Source organism: Cyprinus carpio, chromosome A18 (assembly GCF_018340385.1).
Source record: "Cyprinus carpio isolate SPL01 chromosome A18, ASM1834038v1, whole genome shotgun sequence".
In the NCBI taxonomy this organism is placed as follows: domain Eukaryota; kingdom Metazoa; phylum Chordata; class Actinopteri; order Cypriniformes; family Cyprinidae; genus Cyprinus; species Cyprinus carpio.
The window spans coordinates 10,047,657-10,062,494 of NC_056589.1; the positions used below are offsets into that span (position 1 = coordinate 10,047,657).

General features: G+C 38.2%; 1 protein-coding gene across 1 annotated transcript in view; it reads left to right on the forward strand.

The window, feature by feature from the left end:
- Nucleotides 1-3,396, forward strand: part of LOC109053256 (synaptotagmin-9-like) — a 69,402-nt gene extending 66,006 nt beyond the window's left edge. The window contains exons 6-7 of the mRNA XM_042774980.1: nt 464-593; nt 3,063-3,396. Of these exons, the coding sequence (XP_042630914.1) occupies nt 464-593; nt 3,063-3,131 (199 nt within the window). The 3' untranslated portion in view covers nt 3,132-3,396. The remainder of the gene's footprint in view (nt 1-463; nt 594-3,062) is intronic.
- Nucleotides 3,397-14,838: the final 11,442 nt, after the last annotated feature.

The window sequence follows — 14,838 nt, forward strand, 5'->3', positions numbered from 1 at the left end:
GAAGTCGTGACCTAATGGTTAGAGAGTCAGTCTCATAACCAAAAGGTTGTGGGTTCGAGTCTCGTACCGGATGTACCGAATGTACAGCACTTTCTCCCACCTTCAATACCCCGACTGAGGTGCCCTTGAGCAATGCACCAAACACCCAACTGCTCCAAGGGTGCCGCAGCAAAAAATGGCTGCCCACTGCTCCGGGTGTGTGTGTGTGTGTGTGTGTGTGTGTGTGTGTGTGTGTGTGTGTGTGTGTGTGTGTGTGTGTGTGTGTGTGTGTCTGTGTGTGTGTTCACTGCTGTATGTGTGCACTTTGGATGGGATAAATTCAGAGCACTAATTCCGAGTATGAATTGCTGTACTTGGCCACGTCATCTCACTTTCACTTTAATACAGACAGTATTTTTGCAGCAGTGTTTCTGCAAAAAGTAGTCTTTCAAAGTAAACAGTATTCTGCTCTCTCTTTTCACAGTGTAGGTCACAATGAAGTCATTGGCGTGTGTCGAGTAGGTAATGATGCTGAGGGTTTGGGCAGAGAACACTGGAATGAAATGTTGACATACCCACGCAAACCCATCGCACACTGGCACCCTCTCATTGAGGTAAGAACGCATGGACTTTCTCTTTCAAAAGTTAATTCAGGTCAGATTTAGTAGTTGCTCATGAGCAGCATGTCTAAAACATAAGGCATGAAACTTACTGTCCCAAATATAACACTTCAACTTAAAAAAGTGATGAAAACAGTGATTTGACATTGTTTGAATCCATTTTGTTTAGTATAGATAAGACAGCAGACATTTTCAGAGCCCAGCATGTACTATATGGACATTCTCTTTCACTGACTATATTCTTGTTTGCAATATTATAGGATGTTTACAGAAAGATTTTGTCAGACTGTCACTTCAACAATTACGTCAGCTTATAACTAAACCTTTGTTCATGCTGATTGAACTCCATGGCTGCATGTGGAATTTGAAGTTTTGCTAGCATACTACTTTATTAAAAGTGAGCATGGTAATACTGTTTTAGAGTTATTTCATTTCACATTACATGGCTGGGTTGCTCTGATGGTTTGAAGCAAATCTGATCTGTTGTTAAGAAACATTTCCCTGGATAATTGAGTCAAGGTCATAGTAGTCCTCCTGCAGGAAAAAATAATTCCATAAAAAAAACACATCATCAAAGAAACACTTCATCTGTTATTATTTTTATTATTATTATTTTCTTTTGAGAAGGAATTCAGATTTGCATGTGGAAATACTTTAACATAACTGACCTAAAAAAAGGTTAGAATTTCTCTGAAATTCTCTGAAAACTCACTATTTAAGAACTTTATTTAAAGCAGACGTCCACTGTATATATAGCTCTGCCATTTGTGGCACTGCAGGGAGCAAGAACAAATAATTTTCTTTCACAGCAGATGGTTTTGAAGGCTGAGGTGAAGAGTACTGTGAGATCCTGTTTTTTGTTTATTTGTTGCCTATTAAAGGCTAACTTATTTTTTAACACTCTCCTCCCACCCTAAAAAACAAACAAAAAAAACTTTCCACTTTATATCTCACATATTTCAGCACAAAATAATAAATAAATAAAAAGGCCTGTTTTAGGACCATTAATTTAAATCTCTAATAGCTTGTTTGCAATCATGTGATTCTGATGATGCGAGAAATTCAGATGGAGGACAGGAAGTGAAAAGCTGAATGGATGACATGGAGTAAATTCCGTACTGTACTAGTAGACCAAGGCCTTAGCCAGCTATGAGGTCAGCAAGGTCCAGACTTCTGATTTTTTTCCTCGTCACCGCTTGTCAATGTCAAAACATATTTGAGATGACCAATCAAATCAAAGTAGGTGGGCTTTATGTTCACAGAAGCTGCATATAGCGCAAATTTCAAAGCAATGTTTCAGTTAGTGACTATAATGTGTGGGATAAGTAGCCAAATATTTAATATCTGACAGCTGTTTTACGATTGAAATGTTAAACGACTGACAAAAATAATCAGGAATGCAAAGTTGTCTAATTTCGCCATTTTCAATTCACATAATTTATGTAATGTGATTCATAATTGTCAGTGTAAGGGGACACTAAACAATATTATCGAAGCCGTTTTCATCATATATTAGGCATATGATTAATAATGAATGGGCACATATACTGTGAATTTATTCAACTTAATTACGTAGCGTTCCTGGTAGCCTTCAATTAAGTAATTTGTTTAATAAAATGATTCATAAAACATATCAGTCTACCGTTTGTTTACTTTGTTCACTGACAAAGATGAAAATGAAAATGTTGCAAATGTTTGGCCTTCAATTATTTTCTCTTAAAATGCAAATATAAGGGCTGTTAAAATGGCTGATTTGGGACCTCGGTGATTTTAAAACCCTGGCTACGCCCCTGGTTTAGACACTATTACAAGAGAAAAGTATAAACAGAAAATCACAAAAAAAAAAAAAAAAATGTTGGACGTGATCCTCATGTTATGAAGAGGAACAATTTTTCAAAGAAATTGAAATACTTGCCTGCCAATGAGGTGGTGAATATAGGCTGAAACTTTGCTGCATGCACAGGGTATGTGGCCACTGGTCTTGTTAGCAGCAAGTAAAACAGAACTTTTTTAATATTAATATCTTAATATATTATTAATATCTTAATATATGATTATATATTATATTGACCATTTGCACACATGAGTATTATCTGTCTTGCTAGCGATTCCTATAGAGAAAAATCACTTCCTGCCCTCCAGCTGCATTTTGTGCCAAAGCAATGATGTCATGTGCAAACAACCTACTGTTTTAAATGAGTGTTATTCAATTCTAAATTGCGTATTTCATTATTAATATTATTGATAATATTTTAATAAATGAAATGCTAACATGATGTCTAAATACTTGTATATTTATTGTTTTAACATTTTTATTACTTCATTTTTTTAAGTGCTTGACCTGTGAACCTTAAACTGAATGTACATGTCCAGTGCAGTAATGTCAAAGCAATGCAAGCATGGCTAATGAAGTTTTGAGTGAGCTAAGATGACTAGTGATTTGTTCTCCTGCACTCTCTGCAGTATCACAGTACTGGAGGGGGGAGCCAAGGAGGTTCCTGTAATTCCCTAAAGGCCCCTCCATCGCCATAGTCTGAAGTTCTCATCTTTAGATCAACAACAGAAGAGAATTCATGCACAAGATGTTCTGTCCTGAGATCCAGAGGCCCAAAATCAGAGCACTCCAGTTGGCTGTTCCTGACAACAAAGGGAATAGATTGCCATTTTTTTCTACCTGTGCACCTGGAAGCCCTTCCACTGCATTTGAATACTTGATTGTTTCAGCTGCATGTTGAGTGGTCACATACTGTATGGTTATTTTGTGCTACTCATGGTGAATTGGAAAAGAAAATTTAATGGGGAAAAAGTGGAAAAGAGTATTTTTATGTTGTTCTCAAAGTTTTGATTCCAAGTAAATGTTTTCTAAATCAGTCTCAGTGTGTGTTTTTACATGGAGTATCAGTGTGTCACTCAGTGCTCTTGAGGATAGAATGTAAATTTTCCTTTTTTAATTTATACCCTCTCACAGCGCATGAGTGTATTTTTGGTGTGGTAAAGATGTTCTCTGTTTCTTGTTTGAAATGCTCTGTGGATTTTGTCATAAAGCATCATGGTGGTGAATTGTTTACAGACTTTGCAAGTAAAATGTTATTTCTCATGTTATTAAACATCTATTTCTTACAAAACCAATTTAGTTTAAATGAAGTGTTTCTCAATTATTGATATCACTGTGCAGTATTTGGGTGTAATGGTTCAATTTTCTCATCTTTAGATTTAGTTTTAAGCATCTTGAAGAAGGTGTCAGTTTTATGGATTTAAGCATTTTTGATCTTTCTTTTTATGTAATCCCTGGCTGACAATGCAAAAGATATAAATTACCATTTTAAAGATGTTTTTAGTGAAACATCTACAGTATGTGCCTATAAGACTTTGTTGAGTACTTTACATAATTTATATGAGTTTATTTTATTTTATTTATTTTACATAATTAGCAAATAATATTCTCTTAATTTTTTAAAGATTAAACCTATATATATATATATATATATATATATATATATATATATATATATATATATATATATATATATATATATATATTTTCTTCTTTAGTAAAACCATTGAAGCTGAATTGTACATTATATCAGTTTATGAATGTCAATATTTTTACAACATGAACTGACAATAAATTTCAAATTGCAAAAGACTTTACATTGAATCACAGGAAAAAAAAAAAAAAAAAAAAAAAAAAACAGTTTTTGCTGTAATGACTCCAGAGACTATTGAGACTAGTTAATTTCCCCATTCAGAGTTTGACAAAAATTATTTTGCTCTCATGCAGCTCTGAACAAGTGTGCTCATTATAAACAAAGCAACAGACGTGTTGGAAGTGCTGTGTTAAGTGTCACAGGGATGGTGCAACTCATGTCAGATGTCTCTGACTCATGGAGATTGATTTAGGCATTCATTGATCTGTTTGCTTTGTCGCCAATCACACTCCATTTGTTCCTGTCAGAGTCCCGAGGACTTGCTTTCATCAGATACATCTGTTTCCTTTAGACAAAGAATATCTTAGAAGAATCTCTTGCACTAAAAGAGCAGGATAGAACAGATTCTCTAGCTGCCTATACTGTTATTTTCAGCACTCTTCCTCTATGCATGCTGCTTAAATGTGTTACTGTTGTCTACCCCAGCCTCAGTCTCTGGCATTGAGCCTGAGCCAGCTATAGAGCTAAACTCGTGGTAATGCCACCTGTTCTCAACGTGAGAGGAGCACCATTTGGCATGGTAGACAGGTCGGCAGTAAAATTTGTTCCACTGTACGGTGTGAAAAGGCTAGTAGACAGAAGTTACAATTGTAATGAAACTATAGAAACTTCACAGTGCCTATTTGAGCAAACGATTCTGTGTTTATTCATGAAATGTGTGATCATGGCTCTCTCCCCTCTAAAATGAGCCGAGTTCACATGCTAAATAATCTGGCTATGACTGACTTTTTGTGTTACATTTTGGGAGTTTTTTAACCATCAAGGACTCCTGCTTATCAACCACTCAGAATCCCCTTCTTGGGAAGTGGACCTGTGCTAATAGTGGCCCATCCTTCACAAGGTTAATCCCAACCTGTAAAGAGCACAGGAGGTACTGCTTGAAAAGCACTGCTTATTGTGTGTTTATAGGTGTTTCAAAGTGTTTGGCAATCCCAGCATGGCTGCCGCACCATATTGATGGGTGTATAAGGCATGGTCGACGCTTGTCCCAGCATTGCTGTTATATAATCGTGCTGGCGAACTGAACTGTTTCATGTGAATGAGTTGAGAGTGCTCTCATGTAAGATGGTGCTGTGACTTTCACTGTTGTAAGGAAGCGAGTCAATGGTCTACGAGTCCTTCAAGTGACGCCGCTTGTTTGGAGTTGGGTTGATATCTGTGTGGTGAAGCTTATGCCTAGATATGTCTCACCTATCTAAAAGTGCTCTAAATGCTGTCCTGAGCTCAACTCACAATGCTTCAAGCATTGATTCTCCTGAATATGATCTCTGATGTATGATATGGAAAGCATGCGATATACCCTGTTCGTGCACTATATGCTTATGTATATGCAGCCAACTGAGTCGAGAAATCTGAGTTCAAGACGACACTGCTTGCTTTGGCTTTTGGGAAGCGTGTGGGGGATTTACAAGCTCTCTCTGTCAACATCGCTTGTATATAGTTCGAGCCAGGCGACTGTTTTGTAAGGCCTAGTTTAAAGGTATGTCTATGCAGTACATTTGTTTGGTGGTGGGTTTTCTGTCTGTGCAAGGAAAAATGTTACTTGGTGGTCAAGCCCCTTAGTGGTCCGGCACATGTTTCAATTAGGTTGGTATGCTATGCCGTTGCTCACACTAGCAGTGACTGTGTATGTACGATCGAGGTGCTCATAGCACAATTTCCTGTTTATGCTTTGTTCAGTACGATCTTCGTGGGCTCCAGCTGTTAGCTGGCTACTCTACTGTTATACCTGTGCGTTTACCTCGCTCCACGTTGTTTCGATGGATGTGTAATATACGTGTGTCCTGTTATAAACCCGGGTTAATGTTGCATGCACCAATTCATTACTGCATCATTAAAAATGTTTGTGTGTCCCGCTTATGGTCAAATAAGCTAAGCTGATCATGTACCTGGATGTCATGTTGCCTGACATCACATGTTTGAATAGCCTATAGTATATATCAGCGAAATCAGATTTACCAGTTGGAAGTCTTTCTACATGTGGTCTTATAATATTATACAGAATCACATCACAAACGTGTCATCACATGAAAATCACTGAACATTAAGATTGACAACGCTTAAAACACACAGCCTCTATTAATCACATAATCTTTTATTATGTTATTAAATTTAGGCACCAATACTGAAAGTACAAGCAATTTATTATTATTATTATTTCATTAGAGTCTATGTGTCACGATTCGCACAGGAATGAAGGAACACAACACATGGAACAGATTCTGACATTACTCTCCCCTCCCGGAAGGTGCTTCCTTGCGCCACACAACATCCAATGGGGAGGGGGGGTGGGTGCTCTGGAGGTCCCTCAGGACAGACATGGGATGGTGGGCCTCTACAGTGATACCCGTTCAGGGTGCCATGGCGGAGCAGGCAGCTTGGGGAGCCATGGCGGATCAGACAGTCCAGGAGGCCATAATGGATCAGACAGTCCAGGAAGCCATGGCAGAGCGGCCCCATCCCCCGCCCCAGCCCCAGCCTCTATGGGTGGAGCCTTGCTACCCCCCTCAAAAAAATAAAAAATACTTGGAGAAGATAATGGGCTCCAAGGCCCTCTCTGGGCCAAAACCGGGATCAGGAGCTCTCCCTGGGCTCAACTTGGGGACAGGAGCCCTCCGTGGGCTTAACTCGGGAACAGGAGCCCTCCGTGGGCTATAGTTGGGAACAGGAGCCATCCGTGGGCTAAACTTGGGAACTGCAGCCCTATCTTGACGCTGGTCTGGGGCTAGAGCTATCCCTCGACTCTGGTCAAATTTGAGCTGATACTGGAGTGAACTCAGGGGCTGGAGCCAACACTGGAGTGAGCTCTGGAGCTGGAGCCAACACTGGAGCGGCCGGCGGACTTAAAAACGGTGCGGCCGGCGAGCTTGACAGCAGGGTGGTCCTCATACCGCAGGGAGAAGAACGGGGAAAACAAAAGACTATTCAAAAAGAAAACAAATACACAGGAGAAGGGGCGCCGCTTACTATTTTGGCATCCGCTGTTCTGTCGTGATTCACACGGGGAGCATGGGAATAAAGAAGCGAGGAGACGAGAAATAATGCAAAATCCAGTGACTTTAATGAAAACAAAGTGGGGAACACAGGAACATGGGAAACACAGAACACAAAATGACATTTAATAGCGGACAGGAAACGAGGGACAGAACACACTTTAAATACACAGTAACTAATTAAACACAGCTGGAATCAAATGAACTAAACGAGGAACACCAGGAACAAACAAACATAAGGACAGGAAAAACTAAACATGGCATAAACATTAAACTGGAACATGTGAGGGAGGAAAACACAACACGAGACATGAAACAGATTCTAACACTATGGGACCCCATAAGACTTAAAATAAATAATTTTAAAATAAATAAAAGTTTATTTATTTATTTTCCTCAACATTCCAAAAAATCCTCTTCTACGCACCGACACTAACAAAGACATGAATTCTTCCATGCCGTGCCAATTTCATGCCATGAAATGCAGTATTTTGTGACAATGCAGTTAAACTTTTAGGCACTTTATACACAGAAATCCACATACATTTTGACAGATATCTATAGTTAGCACTTAATTTCATGCACAAAATTGTAAAACAAAGCTGATTATTTTCCTAGCAAACCAGTATCCTACTGTACAATGTTTCCCAACCCTTGAGTACTCCTAACAGTACACATTTTGGATGTCTTCATAACAAGCCTAACGTACTGTGATGGAACCAAAATGTCCAGTGGTAGTACATGCATATTTACCATGATACTAATTGAACATTTCCATGAACCATTCTTTTTTCAAATCACCATTGTATCAATGTCCATAAAACCATATGTAAAAGGTAATGAAATTTGGCAAACTGCAGTCTCTACCTCAAACCTTCTAATACATGTCAAAAATGTAATTGCTTTGAAAGCATGTGGACTAGAAACATAATTTTAGAATTCTGATCTGTGCTTAGCAAATACCATAGCATTACCATGGTACTATGGCAAAATAGCTGTGGTAACCTAACCTAATAACATGATAGCTTGTTGTTAACCAATATAGATGCCTTGTATTTACAGATATGTAATGGTAAGGAAAATGTTTATGCAGCTTTAAAGTAACCAGTCAACATTTACAGTGAATGACATAGCAAAAGCAGCCCAATTTTACCAATATAGCCACCAATATCAAACATAATGTGATCTGTGCTCAGATGAAATAATGCTATGCCAGTGGAGTCACAAGTGAAACTAAATGTCAAATAGTTTTTATTTGTTTTGTTGGCCTTGTGTTCTATAAAGCACTTTGGCAATTGTTCAAGGCTTGTCATGTGATTTACAGGTTGCTCAGTACTAAAAAGGTCAAGGGTCAGAGATATAAGTGCTGACCAGAGACTCGTTAAAACCTCATAACAGTCTTGTTAAGGGTAGACAGAGTCATTAATGTGCTGTTGAAGTGTAGTGTGTGTGTGTGTTGCTCCATCTGATTAAGAGGTTAAAATGAAAGAGGTTAAAATGAAATTAATGCACTTTCAAGCAACACTCAAATTCTAACAAATACACTCAGACTATGATGACTCACCTAGCATTAATGCTTTTATGGGGTGTGGATTTTTAAACTATCAATTGTGAAATAATGTGCTAAAATGACTACTTACAATAAAACTGATTCAAAACCACTTCACATTAATGGTGCTTGTCCATTTGCTTAAGGCAAACTTCACTGTTATTATTGCTCATACTTTGGGATTTTGTCAGATGGAGAAAAAAAAAAAAAAAAAAACGAGATGTCAAGGGACCAAAATATTATAGACAAATGGAAGTTGGCTCTTTTCATAACTACCTAGCAACCTCCAAGAATGATCTAGCAACCACCCAGAACAGAAAAAAAAAATGAATTAAATGAAGACCACAAAACCATATTTGGTTTCTGATAAGGTTTGGCTGTTTAATATAATTGTTGATAGATTGTTAGAGGCTTCAGTAATGTTCAGTATAGAGCTGTCAATACACACAACCACAAAAGCAAAATAAGTAATACATCTGCAGCTTTTGATAAAAGAAGAGTCCCTGATGCAAATTATGCCCTCAAACCATGAGGTTGCCATCTGAGTACACATTTAGTAAAGTAATGCAGCAAAAATGCTGTCCACTGTGAAGTCATCTGTGCAGACTTTAGTGCAGACTTCACAAATGGCTGCTCAAAATCACTGGGAAATGGGACAGGTCGAACTATATATAACTATAAGGTTTCACTTTTTTTGTAGTTTTGTAGTCGATCTGCTGGATATTGAGACTTGCTGTTGACACAGTCGTGATGGAGGTACATTCATTATCTTGCCTTGACTCACAGCTATCCTCTTTATTGTGTGTGAGGCGGTGCATGTTCACCCTCTCTGTTGCCAGGAAACTGAAGCCTTAGCCTGTAAGACACAGGGGGGAGGGGTAGAGAACACTGGTGGAACTGGTGGAATTTTGTACCAGTATACTGAGAGGATAGTAGGGTGAATTTCATGAAAAAAAAAAAAAAAACCTTATACAGTATTACACTGCACTGTACCCCAAAATTAGAAAAGAAACAGCTTATTTTCAGAAAAATTCTATTTTGGGACCATTAAGAATTTTTGATACGTCATAACAACTACACAGCTGCCATTTGAGACTCTTAACCATCTATTCTGAAGCATGTAAGAATGTTCATTTTTTATTTATTTATTTATTTATTTTTTATTGGGGGTTGCAGCTAGAAATTGTTTATTTATGGAAATAAAATGCTCCTAACATGCTCCTAACCTCTTTATTCTGAAATTATTTACCCTGGTTTACAGCAAAAATTGGTCAGCACTCCCTGTAACATTTGATCGGGCTCCCGTCCACCAGAGGGAGCCTTCACCTGAATTCTGAACTCTGCCACTTCCTGTTCCTGCCACATCAGTTCCTGTCTTGTCATTCCCTGTCACCCTGTATTTAAGCCATGTGTTTGCTATGCCACATTGCGAAGTATTGTCTCCTTTGCTGTTTATTGTTATGACCATTGCTTTTGCCTTTTTGACTCACGTTTTTGGATTACTGTTTTGGATTTGTTTGCCATTGGACTGTTTTGCCTGTATTTTGACCAAAGCCTGTGACCTGACTACGAGTTGTGATTACCATTTGGATTTTTTCAGCAGACCATTTAATAAAGACCCGCTTATGGAATCTACACGGCCTAAGTCCTCCTTACAGAATACTTCGCCTGGCGCGGATCCAGCGGATGTCTCTCAACTTCTTTCTACCATTGAGTATCAAAAAGATCTGCTGAATGGTTTTCAACACCAGCTACTGACACTGCAAGCCAGCAACGAGCATTTAACACCATGATGTTGCTTTGAAGCACCTTTTTCGTTCAAGTCTGTCTGCTAAGCTTCAAGCAGAATTACTATGCAAAGATGACTCCCTTGACTTCTCTCAGTTTGTTACCCTTGCTATAAAGATTGATAATCTGTTACGTACACAACCCAATCTCAAGTTTAACATTGCTTCATATGTGCCTACTACTGCTCAAATACCAAGTCAATCTAGCCCTATGGAACCCATGCACATTGGAAGAACTCAATTACCAGCTGATGAACGGAGAAGGAGGTTACTCAATCAGCTCTGCTTCTACTGTGGTGGATCAGGCCATCGCTGTTCCAACTGTCCTGTTAAACCTGCTATCAACCCCTCTTCAAGTTATCAAGTGAGTCACATGTTCAATACTTTACAGGTCAGTTTATGTTTATCACTTCCCATCATTTTGTCAGTTGCTAATCAAGACCACCATTTCTCAGCGTTAATAGATTCTGGAGCAGCTGCAAACGTGATTCATCAAGATTTAGTGAAGCAGTTGAACATTCCCACAATCAAATGTGCACCACCTATTGCTGTTACTGCCGTTGATAATGGTCCCATTGGTAAAGGTTATATCACTCATCAAACACTCCCCATAAAACTCAGAGTTGGACTGCTTCACACAGAAGAAATAACTCTTTATGTAATTTCATCACCACGAAACAAAGTCATTTTAGGATATCCATGGTTGTCTACCCACGACCCACAGTTTTCATGGAAGGAAAAGGAGTTAGTCAGCTGGTCACCTCATTGTCTTGCTCACTGTCTTGAACTGCCCACCAAACTTACAGTCTGCACTACCCATCTAGCCAAGAACCCCTTTTCATTACCAACTAACATCCCCAAGGAGTATGCTGACCTAGCTGAGGTATTTAGCAAAGACAAGGCCACCAAATTGCCACCTCATCGCCCCTGGGACTGTGCCATTGACCTCCTTCCTAACACCTCTCCGCCTAAGAGCCGTATATACCCTCTGTCCATTCCTGAAACCAAGGCCATGGAAGAATACATTGAAGAAGCTTTATCTTATGGATTTATCAGACCATCCACTTCTCCTGCAGCATCTGGCTTCTTTTTTTGTTGACAAGAAAGATGGCGGTTTAAGGCCTTGCATTGACTATCGAGCACTCAATGCAATCACAGTTAAGAATCACCATCCCTTGCCTCTTATTCCTTCTTCTCTGGAACAACTACGAGAAGCTCGCTATTTCACTAAACTGGACCTCAGATCGGCCTATAATCTCATCAGAATCCGTGAGGGGGATGAATGGAAGACAGCTTTCCTCACCAGTAGGGGGCACTACGAGTATTTGGTTATGCCCTATGGATTGGCCAATGCACCTTCAGTTTTCCAGTCCTTCGTTAATGAAGTCTTCAAAGATCTCTTGTATCAGTATGTGATTGTCTATATAGACGACATCCTGGTCTACTCATGCTCTATGGAGGAACATATCAGTCATGTAAGAACTGTCTTGTCACGTCTGCTCCAAAATGATCTTTTTGTTAAGGCTGAAAAGTGTGAGTTTCATGTCACATCAACCAAATTCCTTGGATACAATATTAGCCATGCAGGAGTAAAGATGGATGATACCAAAGTAAAAGCTGTTTTGGACTGGCCCAAACCCAACAATGTCAAGGAGTTGCAACGATTCCTAGGCTTTTCAAAAACTTCTACCGTAGATTCATCCGTGACTTCAGTACAATAGCTTCACCTGTCACATCACTACTTAAAGGAAAACCCAAGAAGCTAGTATGGACAGAGGCAGCTACATCAGCATTCAACAGGCTCAAGTCCAGTTTCACGTTTTTGGATTACTGTTTTGGATTTGTTTGCCATTGGACTGTTTTGCCTGTATTTTGACCAAAGCCTGTGACCTGACTACGAGTTGTGATTACCATTTGGATTTTTTCAGCAGACCATTTAATAAAGACCCGCTTATGGAATCTACACGGCCTAAGTCACTCCCATGACCATACGGTATAAGCAGTGTGGAAGAGGAATGGATGGTAGTTTTTCATCAGATGTAACATTACTTCTTGGTTTTCAGACAGAACCCTTACTAATAAGTGAGAGTATTCCCATACACTTACCTACTCTAATTTAGACTCTCTCTGCTCATCAAACCATATCTGCCCAAGTCTGTGACACACCGAACCAACATCAAAGAACTAGTGGTGACAAAAGCTGACTGTGTTGTTGCCTCTTTTAGTCTGCATCAGAGCCAAAAAGTTCAAGAGGTCCTCGTTGCAGCCTGTAGCACGATGACGTAGCTGGATCAGATCCAATAGGTATTGGATGTTTGACGAGTAATTACAGTTTAATTTACATTAAATACTAGCTTCAGTGACAGCTCCACTTTGTGCATGCGCATTAAAATCCAATACTGCACGTATGCAAATTGGGGCTGTCATTAACTAGTATTTCATGTAAATTAAACTGTAATTACAAGATATAGGTGGGTTTCATAGGCTTACACAAATTATATTATACTTTGATTTAAACTATTGTTTTCAAACTTTATTTAAGCAACAATGGTGTTTTGAATTAAAGAGTTATGCAAGCTATGTTTATTTATTAGTTTGATTCGTTTTAGAAATAAAACTCAACTAATTACAATTTTGTTTGTTCTTTATGAAAAAATGTGGTGTAACTATTGTCTTTTTTTTTCTCTGATAGTCATATTTCTGTCAATAATTTCTTTATGAATCAAATATTATTTTTCGTTCTCACTCTTTGTGCTATACGTGACAGAGTATACAAGTTATAAGCCTACTAAAATATGAGGACATATTTTATTTTATTTATTTTTTATACCATATAAAAATAAAAAGAAAAACAATTCTGTCAGGGTTCCGTGTAGCAAATAGACCCATTATCCCGGGTTATAACATGTTTTTACAGTTAATCACGTGTCAAACAAATAAATACACACACGGTTTGTATTCCCATTTCTATTTTTTGAGTGTTATATCCAAGTGAAATCCCTGGAGATAGACCAATTATAAATAGTTAAAGACTATAATAGCTGTATTAGAATAATATAAAATATAAATAAACAAAATTGATCTGCATTAATCTAATATCTCCAAATAAATTTAAATAAACATGACGGATATAATAAAGACATTTAGGCTAACTCTGATAGAGTCCTATAATAATTAGCTATTACAGTGCAGCGTCTGCATATTAATCATGTTACAGTGCTTGTCGTTTCTTTATAATAATGGATATGAGACTGATGTGCATCCTGTAGATAACATATGAAATGCAGGCTATTCAAAATAAAATGAATAAATAAATAAAACTTTGAAGTTGCCAGTACAGATGAAAACATTGCGGATGAACTTAGACATTAAAGTTTTACATTGTAATGTAATGTAGGTCATTGTGTATTTAATGTAGGTCAAAAACCCTTGCTACTGTACTTGTACTGCATTAGACTTCACTTAGACCAAGTCCTTGGACTAAGTTGCTGTGGATAAAAGCATCTGCAAAATGATAAAATGTAAATAAAAATAACAGTCTATACCAGCAGGTGGCAGTGGTCTACATTCATCATTCAAAAGGGAACCCAAAATTAGGACTGGGGATATACAAACCATAAGAAAGTGCTTGCTCAATATTTTGAATGTGAATCAAGCTGATCAAATGGTTTTCCCTTTCTTTATTCCAGAAGGCCATGTTATTATGAAAAAATAAAAATAAAAAAAATGCATATTGAAATCATCAGGTTAGAAGAGCCATCTGCACCGATTTGCTAAGCAGAACAGCCTATCAGAGTGATCTCTCTGACCGACTGAGCGACAGCGATTCAACACGCTCAGGCGGCCAAAAAACATTGGCTGACAGATATTCAACGAAGGCCAGAATTAATTAATTAATTCATTCATTCATTCAATTTGTCTCTTTACAGCAGTTGGCTCTACTAATGGGTAACTTTGAAAGTGTTTTATAAACAAACATTCAAGTAAGTTGAAAGTAAGGCACAAGTGAGAGATGAATCAGTACAGTCAAAACATACTCAAACTGTTAATTGTTCCACTATGTTGCAGAAAGAGCTGCCTGATGGACATATCCACATCACAGAGACTGTTACAGGTTCCCTGTGTGTGTTCTGCCCCTGTCTGCCTTGTTTGTGTCCATTTATACCCTTATTGGTTGTAATTGTTGCCTGTTTGCCCATGTTT